Source organism: Gadus morhua, chromosome 2 (genome assembly GCF_902167405.1).
Source record: "Gadus morhua chromosome 2, gadMor3.0, whole genome shotgun sequence".
NCBI lineage: Eukaryota > Metazoa > Chordata > Actinopteri > Gadiformes > Gadidae > Gadus > Gadus morhua.
In genome coordinates this window covers 23,624,930-23,645,962 of record NC_044049.1, presented here as the reverse complement: position 1 = coordinate 23,645,962, position 21,033 = coordinate 23,624,930, and the positions used below count along the sequence as shown (strand labels likewise).

At 50.2% G+C, this 21,033-nt stretch overlaps 1 protein-coding gene across 1 annotated transcript in view; it reads right to left on the bottom strand.

The window, feature by feature from the left end:
* Positions 1-1,886: 1,886 nt before the first annotated feature.
* grin2ca (glutamate receptor, ionotropic, N-methyl D-aspartate 2Ca) overlaps positions 1,887-21,033 on the bottom strand; it is a gene marked incomplete in the record, with an annotated part of 53,439 nt that continues 34,292 nt past the window's right edge. The window contains 8 exon segments of the mRNA XM_030349751.1: positions 1,887-4,294; positions 6,592-6,824; positions 7,584-7,771; positions 8,694-8,854; positions 12,860-13,089; positions 14,207-14,332; positions 14,976-15,129; positions 18,952-19,120. Coding sequence (XP_030205611.1) covers positions 2,360-4,294; positions 6,592-6,824; positions 7,584-7,771; positions 8,694-8,854; positions 12,860-13,089; positions 14,207-14,332; positions 14,976-15,129; positions 18,952-19,120 — 3,196 coding nt within the window.

Genomic DNA, 21,033 nt, shown 5'->3' with positions numbered 1-21,033 from the left:
ATATACATAAATAATAATAATGTTAAACACTGCCAAAAGCATGTCTAAGTGTAATGTATAGCATTTGTATGCTAGCTGAGTCTGATATCCTCTAACTAGCTCGCAAGAATTAAGTTGATGAAAGTTGTTCATCGTATGGAACATCGAGTTCAATTTAGTTTTGTTATTAAATGGAAGCAGCGTCGTAATAAATCACCCAAATCCACCACAACAGTCTGCTTAGGTGTTCATTATCCTGTATATCCATGACCACACACATCTTTGATACCTCGTCCTCAATGGTTTACCAGTAAAACAGACTTTTTCTGTTATTTTTGAGTGTCTTTTATATTATTAAGCATTGATGATTCAGGACGCTTGTACCAATAGTCAGTTTGACTAAATTAGCTACAGGTCATTTGTGAGCACCTAGCGACCGGCCATCTTGCTAAAGGACACAAGGACCCAAACCGTTTTAGGTGGGAGTCAAACAATTTCCACGACTGTGCAGCCCAATGTCATTACACAAGTTTCAACCAAATCTTACAACACAGAGAAACACCATCGGCAAATTATTACGAATATGACTTTCGTTCACATTCAAACTCAAACAGGACTGTAATTCCCTGGTGCGGGCTGCCAAACAACCCAGAGAAAAGGTAAACGGTAAAATGTCTCCTTCCTCGTGAGAGGCTTCAGATTGGACTGAGGGGGGAGAGGGGGGTGTGGATCCAGACTTGTCGGGATGAACTGATGACTCGGCGCGTTGTTTTAACAGCGCTAGCTCCGCGAGCGTGAAGCGGTTAGCGTTGGGGCCGGGCCCGAGCTACCGGATTGGTGGGAACATTTATCTTTCTTATACAATAACAAAGCAACGGAGATAAGCTGGGAGGACTGATGTGTTTATCAGCGACTGCCGCGTTTATTCTAACGCTGTCGCTGAAGCAAGGGAATCTCCCTGTCACAAAATCAAATTCCACTTAGCGCGAGCTAGCGTTGAGCCGCTGCCGCAACAATCCTATGCTATAGAGCATATCAGACCTGTAGCAAGACAGTGACATCCGTTCTATCGACGCGTTTCGGTTTCATATATTAAACGAGTCATGCACTGATTCTCCCACATGTTATCAACAGACTGACATCCATTTTTTGTACTCATATTGTTCTCTGTCGTCTATCACGGCAGCAGCAACACAGATCCCCCAAGGCCTTCATCAGCTTTTATCTAATATAAGCTTATCTCCATATATCTTAAAGCTAATCTCTTAACTTTGTCTCTTCACCGCATCGCTTCACCTTATCTCTCCCCGCCCCCCGAAGACATCAACAAAATGGACAGAGGAGCCGATTCCAAAAGGCTTGTGAGAGACAGCCTCAGTCCTTTATTAAAGAGAAAGTGTAACAATGGAAATACAGACGCAGTTATTCATATATATATGTATATATATCGTAGTTTCCCTTTTTAAAACTGGGGTCCAAAACGCGACAAGATTCCGTGTATACTCCAGAGGGTGAAAAAGCTGGATCAGAGAGCAGACCTCATCCGGGAATGCTGGGCTGGAAAAGCCTCTGGAAGACGTTCGATCCCATGGTTTCACTCCGAAAATGAGTCGCTTATGAATTTTGAAATTATTTTTTAAATGAAATTTAGAAAATACGTTCTTCTAAATTTAAATGACAAGACGTACCGAAAACGAAAAAGAAATAGTGAGAAGCGACCGTATATATATACTTCCCCGGATCTCCCACACACACAGCAAGACAGCGTTTCTAAAATAATCCTTTAAATAATAAGACATTAGATTAAATTGTATTAAATACTATTCATCAATTCCTTTTTTTTTATTAGTTATTATTTGTGACCGTCCTTAATACTCCCCCATCCCCCCCCCCCCCATTCACTCGGCATGACGCAGTCCCACGGTCGTTACATATCCGTCCATCGTACTCTCCTCTGGCTTCCACCCCACCCTCAGTCCACCTCTCCCACACCACCCGCAGTATAGCCGTCCCTCCCTCCCTCGGTACACCTCTCCCTCCATCCCTCGACTCCTCAGACCCCCCTTTGGAGCAAGTACTCCCATGTACTCTCTCACTGCAGCCAGGGGTGTTATTGCACCAACGTGCAGAGCAGCGTCCTCCCGGTTCCTGGAACAGTTTCGATTTTTGCTTTGAGCAGAGGATGAAGAGGACCCTCTTCCTCCTCAAGCCTCTAAATCCAGAGTGTTGAGTCTAGAGGAGGCTTGGCTCCAGACTGGAGACCCCGCACCTTTGACTCCAGACTGGAGACCGTTCGGCTGAGTCTAGGGGAGGCATGGTGACCCCCCGACCTCTGACCGGAGACCCAGGGCTGAGTCTAGGGGAGGCATCAGGGGTCCACTCACACCTCGGACTCCAGGCTGGAGACCCTCCCCCAGGGCTTTGGCACAATGTTCACCCGGTGGGCCACCAGCACCTGCCGCCTCTCCCTGTTCCCGCACGCCCCTCCCAGCTCCTCCCGCGTCCCCGAGCCGTCGTAGCTCCGCATCAGCACGCTGTTCTGGCCTGGCCCCCCCGCCGATGCCCCCCTGTCCGCCCCGCCGCCACCGCCGCCGCCCCCGGCGGCCGCGCGGGCCTGCGCCAACGCCACCGTCTCGGGGCAGTGGGCGTGGCCCAGCCCGCCGCCGCCGCCGCCGCCGCAGGGGAACAGGTGGCAGGCGTCCTTGGTGGCGTCGTAGAAGTGGGCGTGGCCCTGCGCCAGCGGCCCCACGTACACGGGCAGGTCGGTGTAGGCGTTCAGGTAGGTGGAGTAGTGTCTGTGCACCACGGTGGCCGAGGACGAGGAGCGCCGCAGGGTGGCGGTGGCGGCGGCCGTGGGCGGCAGGTTGTGGAGCAGCGCCTCGCGGTACGACGGCAGCCGGCCCGTGGACTCGTAGTAGCGCAGCTTCTGCTTGTAGGGGAAGGAGCCCATGTGGGCGGGGTCCAGGTAGGCGGGCTCGGCCGCCAGGGGGAAGCAGGACAGGTTGTTGCCCAGGCTGCCGTACATCTTGTGCCGCTGGGCCGCGTGGTGTTTGGGCTGCTTGGCCCGCGCCGCCGTCACCACGCCGCGGGGGAACAGGTCCGGCACCTCCCCCACCAGCGCCCGGGTGGCCGGGGAGGCCGACGCCCCCGCCGCGCCCGCCCCCGCCCCCGCCGAGGCCTTGGTCTCGTCCACCTGCCGGATGCGGTCGCCGCCCCAGGTGGCCTTGAGGAAGGAGGCGCGGCGGTTCATCTTGTCCATCCCCAGCAGCGGCGCGTCGTCCCCGTCGGGCTCCGGGTACGCCTCCAGGTACGGCTTCATGCAGGAGTTGCAGCTGGCGGCGTGGCCCGGGTAGTGAGCGGCGGCGGCGGCGGCGGCGGTGGCGGTGGCCACCAGGGGGGCGTGGTTCCCCAGCAGGTGATTGGCCCGCAGCTCGGCCAGGCAGGCGGTGGGCTCGTCGTAGTCGTTGGGCCGCGGCCCGCCGTCAAACACGTAGCTGTGCGGCCGCTTCTTGCGGCTCACGCAGTCGGGCGGGTAGCTGAACTTCCGGCGCAGCGCCCCCCGGTGCTCCACGTAGATGTCGGGCACCTGGAACTCCCGGTAGGGGAGGTAGGCGGAGGAGGAGGCGGCCGTGGCGGCGGCGGCGGCGGCGACCGGGAGGTGGTGGTGGTGCCGGGGCTGGCCGTCCAGGTAGAGCCGGCCCCCGCTGCCCCCGTGGTGGTGCAGCAGGTGGTGGTGGTGGTGGTGGGGGTGGGGGGCGGCGCCGCCGGGGGTGCCCGGGTCCCGCATGGCGAGGTGGGGGCTGCTGAGGCTGGAGATGGGGAGGGTCCTCTCCAGCATGTGGCCGGCGGCCGCGCCCCCCCGCGCCGGGAGGGTGTAGCGCAGCGGGACGGGCCGGCCCCGGGCCTGGTCCAGCAGCAGGGGCTGGACCAGCCCGCTGTCCCCGTAGTGGCCCCCCCCGCCGCCGGGCAGGGTCGGCGTGAGCGACCTCTGGGGGAACATGGGCGGGTGGTCCGAGATGCTGGAGATGTAGGGCACGCGGCCGCCGACATGGCACATGTCCGCCGCCGAGGTGGCGATGCGGGCCGGCGGGCCGGCGACCCGCGCACCGTCGGCCCCGCCCCGCCGGCTCCAGCTCTCCAGCGTCTTGGTGGCGTTGTCCAGGGAGTTCTCCACGCGCGCCGACGACACGATGTCCTTGGCCGTCCTCAGCATCTTCAGCATGTTGGCCTGCGTGTAGTTGGCCGTGACGTCGGGGTTCTGCAGGCTGCCGTTGTGGTCGCTCTCCTCCACGCCGTTGAAGCAGCTGTAGATGCCCTGTATATGGAGCACGCAGCGCACGTTAGGGTGCGTCGAGGACCGGTGAACGCCTACCAGGGTGGGACCGTAAGCATGGCGCCTTTGTTCACATTACAACACATCTTACGCACTTATTGTATGTTGTACGTCCTGGCACTTAATGTACGCACTTGTTGCACTTAAAGTGCCTTGCACTTAAAAATAGTACTGCATATGGATAGCATCTTGGATAGCATCATTGGATAGCATCTTATCTTACCTATCTTTGTTGTGTACGGGGAATGGGTTAACCTAGCAATTGTTAGTGCCTGGCACTTGGTTCTATGAACATCCTTGATGTACCGACAGCGATATTGTTGCTTCTCTTTCAACTGACCGATGTACTTGTAAGTCGCTTTGGATAAAAGCATCTGCTAAATGCCCTAAATGTAAATGTTAATTACAAAGCATGTTTTTTAATTATGTTGACCCAATCCAAACATTGCTTGTAGAGCTTTCCGTGGAGAACGGCGAGGCAAAGTGCTTTACCAGATAAAAACCGAACAGCAAGAAGAAGAATTGAGCTTTAAACAATTGCATCAACATCAAGATCAATTTGAGCAGAGTCACTGCGGGTACATCGCCTTTAGTACCATTTACTGTTTTACTACCATTAATCCTTTGGCAGATGCTTTATCTAAAGTGCCACGAATAGTAGGTATGGGTTTGCTGACGCGGAAAAACTAACCCGAAACATAACCCTCCCTCACCCTCGGCAAAGAGAATACACCTGGCATTGTTCACGCTATAAAGCAAGTTCAAATGAGAAAAGTTTGAAATTATGTGCATGGCACGTGGGTTGGGTATACTTCGTTTATTAGTATTTATGGTGCTTCAATGTCACTTCAAGCTCATCTCTGAGTTCCCCCGGAGAGATGAAGTGGGCACAATTAGAAGGAGCAGTGTCATTAAAAGAGTTAGATGGCAGTGTCACACCGCCGCCTCTGAGAGCTCCATCAGCGGTGTTGTGAAACATCTCAGCCATGCCACTCGTTTCCTCACAACTCCTCATGCGTGTCGAAGAATGACTTGCAGATCGCGCGCCTGCTTTGTTCGATTCCCCGGTTCTCCATTTCAATCCCCCCCCTTTCTCGGTTTTTGTTTAACTTTCAAACACGGATGTTGATGCAGAATGCTTAATCGCCACCTCTTGCTGCTGTAAACACTCTCAGAAGAAGGCCTCGCTAATGGGGCAATTTAAATTCCCTTTCTGAGGGATCACACTGCACACAGAGGTAGGTGGTTCTGTTTACTCGTTTTATGGCAGTTTGCTCATTTGATGGTTCATGGTTCATCTGATTATGATTGGTGTTAGTGGTTTTGTAGTCCTCTGCTTGTGTTCGAACTACTGCGCGACGGCCAGTAGTTGTGTAGTCTTAACCTATAGACTCCTCAGCGAGAAGACTGGACGTTTTTTAACTGAGACTGTATTTATCGGGACACTGCGTGGATTAAGTTACCTTAAAAGTGCAGTTATCCGTCACACTTTAGCAGAAACAAAGAAGGGTGGTTCTTATAATGCAATGTCCTAAGTTATGGATCGCCACGTACATCCATACATATAGGGAGTACATACAGTACATTTATACTACACATATATGTGCACACCTGCACACACACACACACATACAAAATAAATACATCCACATACAGACGTACAAATATTATTTCACTCCTTCAGCAGTGGGCTGTCTCTGACCTCAGCTACCTTCAATACCTCACGTAACCCCCTCAAGTATTCATAAAGCCTTGATCATTCGTCTTCTCCAGACATTATTATGCGAAGCGAGAAGCGATAATTGAGTGGTTTACAGCCCGTGGCCACCGAGTCGGGACATATTGACGACCCTGGGATTCTGGAGAGAGCGGGACGCTTGTCTGACGATGGGTCAAACCCCTTTTTCTTATACTTTCGGAAAAAGACAGTAGAATGAGATGATGTTGTTTGTTTCTGGGTTCTCTGATGTTATGCCTGGAAATATGTGTATTTATCACTTTACTTTCTAATTTTCTAATAGAAATATAAAAAAAATACTTTTTACTTTAAAAAACGCTGTTAATGTCTCGTGTTCACGATGAGGGGGCATTTATTGCTGCAATTCTATGGCTCGTTTTTTATTAAATTTGCAGTAAAACGTTGTCCCTGGTATAATATTTTATGGATGGTCATCACCACATTGGGGATGAAGGTTGTGAATAACAATAGGTGCCGATTAATCCTCAACTCAACACAAGGTCGTCGGATGACCTTCCCACCCTTTCAGTCCGACACTCACCCTACTGATGCCCAGAAGGAAGTCGAGGCGGTCCGAGTCGCGCACCGAGTGCCGCAGCTTCCAATAGAGCAGGTGCTCCCAGGAGAAGACCAACAGGCTGAGCCCCATGGCTACCAGCAGCATGTAGAACACCCCGGCCATGTTGTCGATGTCCAGCTTGGTGCTCATCACCTCCTTCTTCTCGTTGCGACAGATGCCTGTCAGCCACACCGTCTGCAGCTTCTGCGTGTCGCCTGGCGGGGAATCGGTCGCTCGGTGAATGACGTTTGTTTCGTTTAGGCAAAGCAAGGCAAGGCAACTTTAATTCTGTAATACTTTTCGTGTAAGAGGCAAGTAAAAAGGTGTTCTTTTGGTGCGCCAACATGCAAGTATGATAACGTGCTAAGTACCCTAACATGTTAAATACCCTAACATGCTAAGTTCACTACATTGCTAGGTATCCTTGCATGCTAAGTATCTTAACATGCTAAGTACCCTAACAAGTTAAATACCCTAATATGCTAAGTTCCGTTACATTAGAAATAACCAAAACTTCTAAGTTCCCTCGAATGCTAGCTACCCTAGCATGTTAAAAACCCTAACATGCTAAGTACCCTCACATGAGACAGGCTACAAAACTGATCTTTGGGATGATTTGGGTTGTTTTGTTGGTCAAGTGCCTCTTGGAAGCACTAACATACCTTTGTTATTTATTCATTTAACCTTCATTTACCCTATTTATCCACCCTCTTTTAGTACATTGACATATTGCTATGTACACTGCAACACTAAACACCCTAAAGTGCTAAGTACCCTCTCCCTGTGAATCAGTTGTAACCACTGAGACGTAGCTGTAGTGCACCACCTCCTTCCAATTTCCATTTGCCCTTCAGTCTCACCGTGACAAAAAAGGAACAAAACTGCAGCGACACACACCACCGCCAGAGCCTCGATACTGCCGAAGGGCCCAGTGTTACAGTAAGGGCCCGGTTATTCAACATAGTGCCGTTTACCATCTGCTAGGAACTGAAGCAGCGCCAAGTCGATGGGACGCTTCCACCGGGACTCCTTCTGCAGGGCGATGCCGTAGCCCGTGGTGGCGAAGACCTTTCCGCTGCCGATCGTCACCAGCTTGCAGCCCTCGTCCTTGCCGGCCATGTAGTTCAGAACGGCCGCGTCGTAGATGAACGCGTCCAGCTTCCTGCAGGAGATAGGGCCAAGAGGTGGAGAGGATGGAGGGACAGGAGGGAGAGAGGGAGGGGAGAGGGAGGAGAGAGAGGGTGGAGAGAGAGGAGGAGTAGAGGAGGGGCAGAGGATGGAGAGAGAGGGAGGAGAGAGAGGGTGGAGAGAGGAGGGGTAAGGGATGGAGAGAGAGAGGGAGGAGAGAGGAAGGAGAGAGATGATGGAGTGCAGAGGGGTAGGGGTGGAGGGAGGGAGGGGAGAGAGGAGAGAGATGGTGGAGAGAGTGGATGGAGAGAGTGGAGGGTTAGGGCATGGAGAGAGAGGGAGGAGAGAGATGGTGGAGAGAGTGGATGGAGAGAGTGGAGGGTTAGGGGATGGAGAGAGAGGATGGAGAGAGAAGGGGGTGGAGAGGGACCACAGGTGGAGGTATGTGAGACACTGTTAGTGGAGGTGTTTTGAAACGCCTTGTTATCAATCGATACGTACGCTTCATTATAGAAATTGTTGAAAGAGAAAAAGGTTTTACAGCTGTATGACATTTAATGGAAGCTTTGATCCAAAGCTTCTAACAATACCGCAAGGGCATACAAGCCCTTACCCGGGTAATGTTAACAGTAGAGCAGATAGGAACGTTTATACCATTAATACAATCTTATATAGTGTTTCAGTTTAATAATCACAGGAAATCAAATATTCTCTTTGAAGAGCATTTTCACCTCCGGTTTGTTTGCAGTAAAACACTGAATAAAATCTGATATCCTGAACACATTTTCCACTCAGCACACTAAACACATCCCCCTGCACTTTTTCCATCCCATTTTTTCCCTCTCCTCCGCTCGTTTCCTGTTTGATAACCTCCCTTGTGTTTCCTGGTGTAATAATAGCCCAGGTTTTTTTCCCATCTCCTTTCCATCGCGTCCTGTGTGCTGGCAGCCACCTACCCTGTTTTCAGACTGTTCAGGGCGTCCTCCACCCCTTTCTGGTTGTACTTGACCATGTGCGAGTGCATCTCCGGGTAGTTGCTCCTTATGTTCCTCTCCGTGCTGCCATTTGGGACCGTCCCAAAGCGGAACGGAGGGTACTGCTCCTGCGGCTTTTGAAACTGTACAAAAAACGGGGGGGAAAGGAGAAGGCAATCCGTAACATTCCCGGTTAATGTCGCTGGTTTGTATTGCGGACCTCGTCAGGGGAGGAACGAGATGAAAACTGTGATTGGAAAATCCATATGTTGTTTCCTTTTAATCATTAAAGCTTTGGTTCCTATTCCTTGTATTGTCTAGCCTCCCCACCTGCTCCTAGTATAATCTAACATTAATCTTTGTGCCTGGGGTAAACCGTTCACAATGGAGCAGGGATCCCCTTATGCATCCTTATACTTGATGAGAACACAGGCAACTCTGTAAACATTTCCCTGATATGATGCTTTACAACTGCATTGTTGGGAGGGGGGAACTGTTTAAATAGCTCTGGGAAACATTATCCTCGGCTCACTCTGCTAGGGAGGAGACTAGTGTATGCATATATTAAAATAAGTTAATTGTCTATAACTATTGTGCGCTTTTTTGCATTGAGAAGTCTCATCTATCCCAGAAGCAATGTTTTGCAAATAATCTGCCACGACAAAACGTGGGTCGGATATATGGATAGATATAGATGTATCATTTATTGATCCCCAGGGGAAATTCTAAATCTGATCATGGTGGCTTTGATTTGAAACTAGAAAAACGGAAGGAGGAAAAGCTAAAACTGCATCCCTGCATGTTAATGGCTGTTTGTTATAATAATAACTATGTCACGTGACGATATCAAAACCACGGCCCAACACCGTGTCTATACATTTCACAATGCATGGTGGCAAAGATCGGATCAGAGAACGAGCATATGGCTGCGATTTGGTCGACCGGTTCCCCGATACACCATGGTGCCGTTCTACCGGTTCAGTGTCTCCTCCTCAGTAGAGTGAAGGATCTGAACCCGAAACAACAAAGAGCCAACCTTTGATCTGCAGCAAAGAGAGATTAACACGACGCTAGCGGCCGGCGAACCTGCTCAGCATTCAACCCGCCCCTCCTTAAAGTCGAGATTGCTGTACGGTGGGCACGAACGTTTATCTCTCTCTCTCTCGCTATCGCTCTCTGTTCATTTGCACACTTAGATCTATGACTGGAGGACCCGGGCTATCAGGAGCACAGTCGAGTCAAGGCCACGGTTAGCTCCAGGCTCCTGGAAAAAAACAACAACGATTCCCCTCTTCCTCATCAAGCCAACTGCCATTCCTCAACTCATCCATACATACGACGCCTTAGGGGTGGGGGCGCTGGGCCATGTTCCTCTTAATACGCCCATAGAGAGAGGAAAGGCGTGGCATTACTGACATTAGAAAGCGCTGCCTTGTTCATTAGCTCCAGACGAATGTAGGCCAGTAAAAGGATGGAAATCAACGTTATCGTCACGGTATTCCTGCCGTTCGGTTAGAGTGGGATCATGGATGCATTGGACGTATGGATGTTCAGAGTTCACCTAGACCACCTCGACCCCTCTTAGCCACTTATATTATGTTGTACGTCCTTGCACTTAAAAAAAAGGACTTAGCATGTTGTAGCATCTTATCCTAGCTATCTTTGTTGTACACGGGTAATGGGTTAACCTAGCGATTGTTAGGGCTCAGCTCTTGGTTCTATGAACATCCGTAATGCACCCACAGCTATATATGGTTGCTTCTCAAAATTGTACTTATTGTTAGTCGTTTTGGATAAAAGCGTATGCAAAATGAGCTAAATGTCCTAAATGTAAATTGTAAGAACGTGAAACACAGACCCACTTTCATTATGCTGGACACGAGCGCATGTCTTTCGCGGTAGCCGGGAGAAGCGAGTCTAGGGGTTTGATTTGTCAGATCAAGATGTTTCGTCAAGATCAAGTGTTTCAGAACCAATGCCCAGCCTTGGTTTTCATGGTCAAGGTCAAAGGTCAAAAGAAATCAAGGTCGAGGAGAGGCGCTTGGAAGATTGCCCTGCAACCTTGTGGTTACCATGGTGATGACGCTAACCTCACTAACACTAGTTTAGAGGACTTGGGATGGCAGGGGACTGCTGGTGTTGGGAGGGGGGGGGGTGCGAAATAAAGACCTGGAGGCTCTGGTTCCTCCTACTAGGACTTCTAATGCGACAACACTTATCATTTTTTAATGCAGAATATGACAAAGTAAAACAGTACATTTACATTCCAGCAGACACTTCTACCCAAAGCGACTTACAGACATACAGACATTCACAGCGGAGGCAACCATGCAAGGCGATGTCTTGCTCAGGGAAACCTCGACACTCGCAGGTGCTAGCAGGTGCCGGGGATCGAACTAGCAACCTTCCTGTTACATGTCATCCCCGATACCTCCTGGGCCAGGGACCGAACTAGCAACCTTCCCGTTACAGTTCAACCTGCTCCAACTCCTGAACCGGGGATCAAACTAGCAACCTTCGGGTTACAGGTCAACCCGCCGACATAAGCATGGGATGGAACTAGCAACCTTCTAGTTACAGGTCAACCCACGCTACCTCCCTCTACCTAAGCCCAGCCCAATATATGGACCATGCAATCGGAACCCATGTCCCTCCCTCGTTCTGTCACCACCACCCTCACACTAGCGGGGGCCGCCACCCGGCGTTCCCCTAATATTAACATCTCTCATTCTGCGCACGCGACCCACGGAGGGCATCAGCCGCCTGATGATGTCATAAATTACCCCCCTAACACAAGGACTCGGCCCCGCCGCTAACGCGACCGCACGCAGCTCTCACACCGCGACTTTCAATAAATCCCAGGAAGGTGATCGCCACGACGACCACTGTGATGCAAACCCGCACGTGTGACCCCCCCGAGGACAATCTCTGTGACGACGCGTCCTCACAAGCGCTTGCCGACCAAGGTCGTTTCCTATTGGCCCGTTTGCCGAGTCGGGACGAGTCGCGGGGATGACTCAAGACGAGTAAAAATAGAAAGGGAAATGGAGTGAACTGGCAGGCTTTGAATGACTTCTAGTGACTTTTTTTCTCTATAATTTTTTTCTGCATTTCTCTCTCCTTCTGTCCCCTCTCTCTCTCTCTCTCTCTCTCTCTCTCTCTCTCTCTCTCTCTCTCTCTCTCTCTCTCTCTCTCTCTCTCTCCCCCTCACCTGCATTATGTTTATTCATCTCACCCTCCCTCCAATTCTCAATTTCATTCTCTCCCTTGTTCCCCATCTCACACTCTCCCTCCCTCTAATGGGTAATGCAGCCGGTCATAGGAGTGGGTTGGGATTAATCTTTCTCTCCCCCTCTCTCCCTCTCCCTCTCCCTCTCCCTCTCTCTCTCTCTCCCTCCCTAATCCCCTCCAGTCTCTCCTAGGAAACTAACCTAATGTCTTGTTTTGGAGGTTCAACAGGAACTTACATCCCCAGAGGAAACGTGTAAATTGTTTTTTCATTGCAGTGTGATGTTGTGACTCTGAGTTTAGGTTGTGTTTCTCTTTAAGCTGTTTTTTTTACTACATGAAGTACACAACTTGTATACACGGCACGCATTGTACAAAATACACACACACACACACACACACACACGTGCACACATATCTACAGACTTATATGCACCACTAGAAACTAAACCCACACACATGCGAGATAGAGGGGAAAGCTAAAGATAAGATTACAGATACAATGATTTCTCTCTCACTTTCTCCCTCCCCTTATTATGCTATTTTTCTATTCCCCCTTACCTCCATCTCTCCCTGATTCTATCCCTCCCTCTCTCCCCTCCCTCTCTCTCTCCCTCTCTCTCTCCCATCCTCTCTCCCTCCCTCTCTCCCTCCCTCTCATCTCATCCTCCCTCTCTCACTCCCTCTCTCTTTTCTCTCTCCCCCTCCCTCTCTCTTATCCTCTCTGCCCCCCATCTCTCCCTCCCTCGCCCCCCATCACACCCTCCCTTTCTCCCCTCCCTCTCTCCTTCCCTCTCCATCTCATCCTCCCACTCTTTCCCCTCCCCTTCCCCACCAGCCACCAAACAATCGGGTCCCTCGGACGAGAAGAAAACATCCCCCCCCCCCCTCTCCCAACCAACCGGCCAGCGCCCTCCCACCTTCTTGTCGCTGAGGCCGGACACGGTGTCGATGTACTGCTCCTGGATCATGAAGGCGGCCAGGTTGGCCGTGTAGGAGGCCAGGAAGATGACGGCGAAGAAGGCCCACACCAGCACCATGATCTTGCTGGTGGTGCCCTTGGGGTTCTCGATGGGCACCGAGTTGTTGAACACGATGCCCCACAGCAGCCACACCGACTTGCCGATGGTGAAGGTGGGGCCCCCGGGATCTGGAAGAGGGGGGGGTCAACGTAAACGGGGGTTGTTCGCGTGTTTGACGTTTGCTTTTTGTTTGAGCTGATGTTTGTCCAAAGCGACTTGTGCTCGAGGCTGAGAACAATTGAAGCATAGGGTCGATACTGGAGCCGCTCCAAAGGGTAGAGTTATAGCCCCGCATCGCCTCGTTTCTCATAAAGCAACCAGACCGATTACAGAGTGGCCAAGGGAACCTGTAGCGCAAGGTCAGCCGTAGTTTATGATTCCACTCATCAAAATGTGTTCTGAGCTCCGAAAGTTACAAATGTTCAACAACATTTCGTATGCTTCATCGCATGAATGCCCAAGTCATATTTTAAGGTTCATCTTGTATTTAGCGTCAAAAATGCCCAAGTCAAATAGATGACATAGGTAGATAGTGATTGTGGAATGTATAAAGTCTCTCTGATTGGCTTAGGTTATAGCCCATGAGGCACAGCGTATGAGCGGAGTTAGGAGAGTAGCTCTGGGAATATACAACTTTGAATACATCACAATGGTCCAGCTCAACAGAGTGCACTCTAGACTCCTAGTTAGATAACCACGGAGGTACCAGAGAGAGGAGCCACATGTAGAACAGGACCACAGTGGGTCAGACCGGAGGGGGGGAACTAATCCAGCAGATGGTATGGAGGTCAGAACAGCGGGACCTCCAGTGTATACCGGGATAGTAGCGTGTGCTAATTATAGTTTGATGAGGGCTACTCACTGCTATATATGGGACAATATTTACCATAATCACACTCCAGCAAAGCAAACACTAGATGTTAGGAGAGATGGGAGGGGGGGGGGGGCTAAATCTAATAATTTATGCATTAGCGGGCTAGAATTGTAGCGTTCTAATGTGACGTAATGTCGTTGTTGTTGATAGCGTGTTGGCAGGCATACACCTTTAAAGTATTATATTTAACCCGCAGAATTTGTGCTGCTGCTCACTTAGAACTTTCCCATCAGGCAGAATATAATGAGATTGGAGTAGAGCATTTTCTGTATAACCTAATAGTATGAGCAGATTCTCTCGCCCATTGTTCCCCGGTGACAGTGAGGGGGTTTGGAGATGTAGGGGGGGGGGGGGGGGGGGGGGGGACAGACCTTTGGCGGAGATGAGGCTGCGGTTGTAGCCGACAGGACTGCAGTACTCGAACACGAACACGGTGATGGCCACGACGGTGAGACACATCACGAACATCATCACCCAGACGGCCGGGCTGTAGGGCTCTGGGGGGCCCGAGGGACAAGAGGAGACTTTAGGGACAGAGAGTACGAAGCAGACGGGTATCGGACGCAGAGTAACAGGACACACAGGGACAAGACAGTAAGTTAAAGGATAGAAAGATATAGGACACAGAGTTAACAAACACAAAGTTCAGAATCCCGAGGTTATCGTGCACCAAGTTACAAATCAAAAAGTTACAATACACAAAATAAAATCACAAAGTTACAAATCACAAAGTTACACATCACAAAGTTACACAACGCAAAGTTAGGATACCCATGTCAAATAATAGATTAGAAATCACAAAGTTACGACACACAAAGTAAAATAACAAAGTTGAGGCACACAAAGTTACAGGACACTAATCTTATAATATGAAGTCTAGGGTTGTACTGATTTCTGATTGGTTAGCACTCACAATCCCAGGAGACTGCATGGTTTCATTCATTATTTGGTGTTTATATTATCATTGTAAACTCCATTTGGTCCGTGTGTATGTCTGTGTCTGTGTGTGTGTGTGTGTGTGCGTGTGTGTGTGTGTGTGTGTGTGTGTGTGTGTGTGTGTGTGTGTGTGTGTGTGTGTGTGTGTGTGTGTTTGCGTGTGTGTGTGTGTGTGTGTGTTTGTGATCAGTGTTTCCGACCCACCCAGGAAGGCGGAGGGGGACACGGTGCCGTTGCTACGGGCGACCATGACGCTGATACCCGTCTCAACGAAGGGCACGGAGAAGTCGATGATCTCGGAGCGCTCCTCGTTGATGGTCAGCGAGCCGATGGCCATGTCTGCACGCTTGTAGAACACCTGCAACCACAGCAGCACGCACAACACACAGCCGTCAGGTGAGAGGGAGGGGGGAGGGAGGGGGAGAGAGATAGAGAGAGAGGGGGAGAGAGATGGAGGGAGTGATAGAGAGAGAAAGTGTGTGTGAGAGAGAGAGAGAGAGAGAGAGAGAGAGAGAGAGAGAGAGAGAGAGAGAGAGAGAGAGAGAGAGAGAGAGAGAGAGAGAGAGAGAGAGAGAGAGAGAGAGAGAGAGAGAGAGACTAATTGACCTCAGCTAGAGATGAGTAATGTCAGGTTGAGAGGTTAAGCTGCCTCTCTAGTGTTTAAAACATTTCCCTCACTCCTCACTTCCTCAAAATAAATATATAATCTAGTATTTTAAGATGGTTCTTTTAGACTTAAAAGTTTAGTATTAAATTATGCATTTTAAGATATATGCCTAGTTTAAAAAATACCTGAGTTTCATTTCAAGAATTAATATATTTTTATCTGCGAACTCTGTTCTGCGTTTGATGGAGAGCGAGTTCGATGTTTAAATGTTAGGACGCTAAATATTTTAGAGAAATTACCACAAACAGACAAAGAGAAACAAATGTACTTTTCCCAAATAATAAGTAATCACAGCACATTAAAGCAATGTATATCTGTCCATCTATCTCTAACTCACTCTATTTTTATATGAGAGATAGAGAGAGGGGCAGAGAGCGGCAGTGACTGAGGATAACAGAGAGATTAAGATGGTCAAAGAGTTAAAGAGACGGAGGAGAGATTGATAAATCAAAGCCAGAGAGAGAGAGAGACAGACAGACAGACAGACAGACAGACAGACAGACAGACAGACAGACAGACAGACAGACAGACAGACAGACAGACAGACAGACAGACAGAGAGAGAGAGAGGGAGGGGTGAAATAAAGAGAGGATGAGAAGGTGGAAGGGGCGAGGGACAGAAAGTATAAAAGCTGAACAGAAGCTCTGTCATAAATCACCCGCTATTTAAAGGCCGCTGGCTCTGGCGCATGAGCCCCCGCCGCCCGTCTCCGACATAAACCCGTCCGCTGGCTGACAAGCCCCGCCCCCTGAGTCTGTTGACAAACAGAAGGGCGGTGGCGGCGGTGGGCGCGCTGATCTTGTCCTGTCTTTTCATGGCGGCCTCGTACAACATGATCCCCAGTAATCCACCCACCAACGCATCACCAGGAATTGCATCCCATTACATAAGCCATGTATGGGCGGGGCCTTGACAGCAGGAAGCGGGAGGGACGCTCTAATTGCCCCCGCTGCTTAATGGAGCTGTTTGTGATGTCATTTCTTATCGCAGGTTGTGCTTGGTGTGGACGGTGGCTGTTGGAGTGATTTTTGTGGCAGCGATTTGCATTGATTAGAACGGCCATTTTAGTGTTAGTAGAGGATTTAGTGTGTTTAGGCCCCTAACGCCTCGTTTCCACATACGTACATTCTCGTATGCGATCCAACCGTCTCCGACCGAAAGTCCATTCATTCCTATGTGATTCTCCGTAATGTCCGTTTTTCCTCCGAGACTCCTCCCCTCCGTAAAATTTCTGTCCGGTATGTCCGTAATATACGTTCAAAAAATTTAACTTTCGCCGTCGTTTTACGGAGATAACGTATGAACGTTTTTATGTTTTTCACAAAACTTGTAGGCTAGGTACCTTGCAGGCCAAACTCCTCAGCGATCTTTTTCCAAGCCTGTTGGTTTTGTTTTTATCTCTGTATATGTCGATCCTCATGTTCCAAAGTACCGGTCTCCTATCCGCTTATCCGGGGTCGGGTCGCGGGGGGAGCAGCTCATGCAGGGGGCCCCAGACTTCCCTTTCCCGGGCCACATTGACCAACTCTGACGGGGGGATCCCGAGGCGTTCCCAGGCCAGTGTTGAGATATAATCTCTCCAACTAGTCCTGGGTCTTCCCCGAGGTCTCCTCCCCACTGGACGTGCCTGAAACACCTCCCAAGGAAGGCGCCCAGTGGGCATCCTTACCAGATACCCGAACCACCTCAGCTGACTCCTTTCTAAGTAAAGGAGCAGCGGCTCTAATCCGAGTTAGGGAGACGCCAGCCACCCTTCTGAGAAAACTCATCTCGGCCGCTTGTACCCGCGATCTCGTCCTTTCGGTCATCACCCAACCCTCATGACCATAGGTGAGGATAGGAACGAAGATCGACCGGTAGATAGAGAGCTTTGCCTTGCGGCTCAGCTCTCTTTTTGTCACAACGGTGCGGTAAAGCGAACGCAATACCGCCCCCGCTGCTCCGATTCTCCGGCCAATCTCAAGCTCCATAGTACCCTCACTCGCGAACAAGACCCCGAGGTACTTGAACTCCTTCATTTGGGCACTCATTTCCTACCCGGAGTAAGCAATCCGCTGATTTCTCCTAACATCTTTTGTCCGTAAATAAATTCATGCCCGTACGTAAAACACTAGCGACTCCTTCCGTAAATTTACGGAAGCACGGACACGAAAAACATACGTATGTGGAAACGAGGCGTAAAGGGTGTTCTGACTTAGCTTTGATAATCAATGTCTTGCATCTCTTCGTCTTGCTTCTCTAACAACCACAAAAACCAGCGACCAATAAAACATTTCAGGCAAAACTGACGCATTCCTCTGGTAGCTGGGTGGATCCATGCGTTTCATGGTCTGCCTTTATATGATGCATATGTTAATACTAACACATACATCTGACTTACCTTCAGTTTTAGTTTGCTACTCTGAGATTAGTTCAGTTTGTTTGTTTTCGAAACTACCTTGTTCTGCACTTTTCCTCCAAATTAAAGTTTGATTGTTTTCGGCCTACCTCTGAAGTCACTTTGGAAGTCACTCCAGTGTCAGCGCTAAATTGTAAATGTGAACGCCTCTTAGCGTGACATTGATGCTCCGCGTCCAGCCAGCCATGTCTCCCCTGGACCCCCTCTACCACTTCAGGGCACTTAAGGACACCCCGGGCGCCACAGTGCTGTCAGGTTCTTGTGCCCAGGCTGCTGCGGGTCTCGTTGTTCACGAGGTAAATCCAACAGTCCCGCTCGAAGCGTTGGGTGAACCCTCCGAGATGGGCCACTTATGTCCCGTCACATTTGCGTGTAGTCAGTTAGCTTCCATCCAAACGTGACTAACGAGGAGAGGCTGCGAACAACCAAAGTGTTCCAACAATACTGGAGCGACACCAAGAATTTCTTATAAAGTCTAAAACGACAACTTGACCGGGGAGCAAAGCAGCTCCGGGACTCTGAACAGGAGGTTAGTGAGTTAGGAACTCTTGTATTTCAAACGTTCTGTGGCATGTTTTAGCTAGTATTACATTTTGTGCTGTTTCTCTACTTGTTGTAATAAGGATCAAGGAATCCCGGTATTAAAGATCTTCTGAATCTGAATCTGAATCAAAGAATCATGTGTAAACATCCTAAAGAACTCGTAATGGTTGTGACAGTCGTGATGGTGGTGATGGTAGTGGTGGTGGTGGTGGTGATGGTGGTGGTGGTGGTGGTGGTAATGGTGGTGGTGGTGGTGGTGGTGGTGATGGTAGTGATGGTAGTGGTGGTGGAGGTGGGGGTGGTGGTGGTGGTGGTGATTGTGGTGGTGATTGTGGTGGTGGTGGTGATGATGTTGGTAATGGTGGTGGTGGTGGAGGTGGTAATGGTGGTGGTGGTGGTGGTGTTGGTGAAGGTGTTGGTGGTGGTGGTGGTGATGGTGGTGATGGTGGTGATGGTGGTGGTAGTGGTGCAGGTGGTGGTGGTGGTGGTGATGGTAGTGATGGTAGTGATGGTGGGGTTGGTCCTGATGGTCATGGGGGTCGTGATGGTCTTGATGGTGGTAGCCGTCTCACCTCGCCGATCATCCCGTTCCAGATCCCGCGGACCAGCTTGCCGTGCTTGCCGTTGGTGACCAGGTACAGATCGTAGGAGAACTTGATGTTGCGCGACAGCTTCTTCAGGATGTCGATGCAGAAGCCCTTGCAGCACAGCTTGGTGTAGGGCTCTGTGTGGCCCACAATGCTGGAGGAGGAGGGGGGGGGGGGGGGGGGGTGCGTGACAGGGTGGTTAGATAAAGGGTTAGATAAAGGTGGCCGTGCTGTGGTGGTGATGGTGGCTCCTAAATCCATGAGCGAGACTCTTGACCCCTGCCTGCTCCTGCTGTATCTGAATTCACTGGAAGTCCCTTTAGGATAAGGTGTTTAATATTGAACAGTTTAACGGTGAAAAGCATGTGGGAGTGTGTGGCGAAGGGGAAGGTGAGTGCAGCTCAAAGGTTGGGGGTTTGATCCTTTAATGTCTGGAGCCCAGCCTGGAGGCGTCCTTGAGCAGGAGGCCTCGCCCCTACCTGCTCCTCCCTGACCTGCATCTGAATTCAAAGTGAGTCCCTTTGAGAAAAACCGCCTTCCTCAGTACTAAATAGTCAAATGGAAACGAGTGAGTAAAATCAAAAACATGGTGGCGGTATGTTGAGGTTGGGGCAGGAGAACAGGGGGCGGCATGAGGCTGATGGTAGAGCGGGTGGGCTGGTAACTGGAAGGTTGCTAGTTTGATCCCCGGCTCCTCCTAGCTAGAGTGTCGAGGTGTCCGGAGCAAGACCCCTCATGCTCACTGCTCCTGACCAGCTGGCTGTCACCTTGCACGGCTGACAGCGCACAGCCAATAGGTACCGGGTTCGATCCCTGCCGCCCGAGGCCTAGCTGCCTGCACCCTTGAGCGAGTCGCATCACTCGACCTGTTCCTGAAAGCGCCCCTCTGCGTGGAGGAGGTCAATGCTACCATGGCACTGATTTCACAGTCTACTTCCCGGCACTCTTCTACGGTGTGTTTTCGTGCTATCGATCCCCGGCACAACGCTTCCTTGATGGTGATTAATGGCGCCATTAATTCCTCATTAAGAGCTTTCAATTCCACGGTAAAGTCTTGGCTCCTCCGCCGATCCCCCGCGCGTTGTTTAGCCTCAATAACAATACACTGAGGTCCCAGAGGTGAAGTCATCCAGGGAGACTCAAAGATGCATTAAGAAGATAAAACCGCTCCCATACACAACACTGTGGCCAGCTCAAGGCTAATTATTTTGGGTTTGGCGAGACAGAATGATTGTTGCGCTTGTGCAGCTTCTCCATTCAAAGAACGGAGAGCTCAATCAGATAGAGAGCCAGAAGATGGGAGGAATGACTTAATTGGGCCGCTCTATTTCAGAACACAACTTTAGAGGGAATTGAAAGACATCATTCTGGGGAAAAGTGCCAATTATTTTTTTATTATTTGAAATGAACTGCGCTCTCTACTTTGTGTATGCTTGTGTGTTTGTATGTTTGTCTACATGCATACATGTGCGTGTGTCTCTGTCTGGGTGTACATGCCTCCTGTGCGTTTATGTGTGTGTGTGTGTGTGGGCAATTGTATGTGTGTGTGTGTGTTTGTGCGTGTGTGTGTGTATGTATGTGTATGTGTATGCTTGGGCGCAGTTGTGTGTGTGCGTGTGTGTATGTGTGTATGTATGTGTGAGTCTACATGCCTTCATGTGTGTGCGTACATGTTTGCGTGGGCATGTATGAGAGTATGTGTGCGTGCTCGTGCGTGTGTGTGTGTGCTTGGGTGCGTGTGTGTGTGCTTGGGTGCGTGTGTTTGTGTTTGTGTGTGCGTGCCAGTGCTGGGCTGACCACTCGCCTGTGTATCGTCCCATGGCTGAACCAGATGGACGACAGTTGGCTGGACAAAAACAGACCTGACACCAATGAATCACACACACATAACGGCAGTAAGGAGGCGGAAGACCTGATGCTGGACCACTTCAGCCGCGACTGAGCAGAATACGCAGCCGTTGAGAACTTTTCCTAATCGTTAGAGTCTTTCTCTCTCCAGACACTTTCTCCATAAAAGGTCTTAGATTTGTCTCTTTCTATTATAGTGTTTCTCTCCCTCGACCTCCC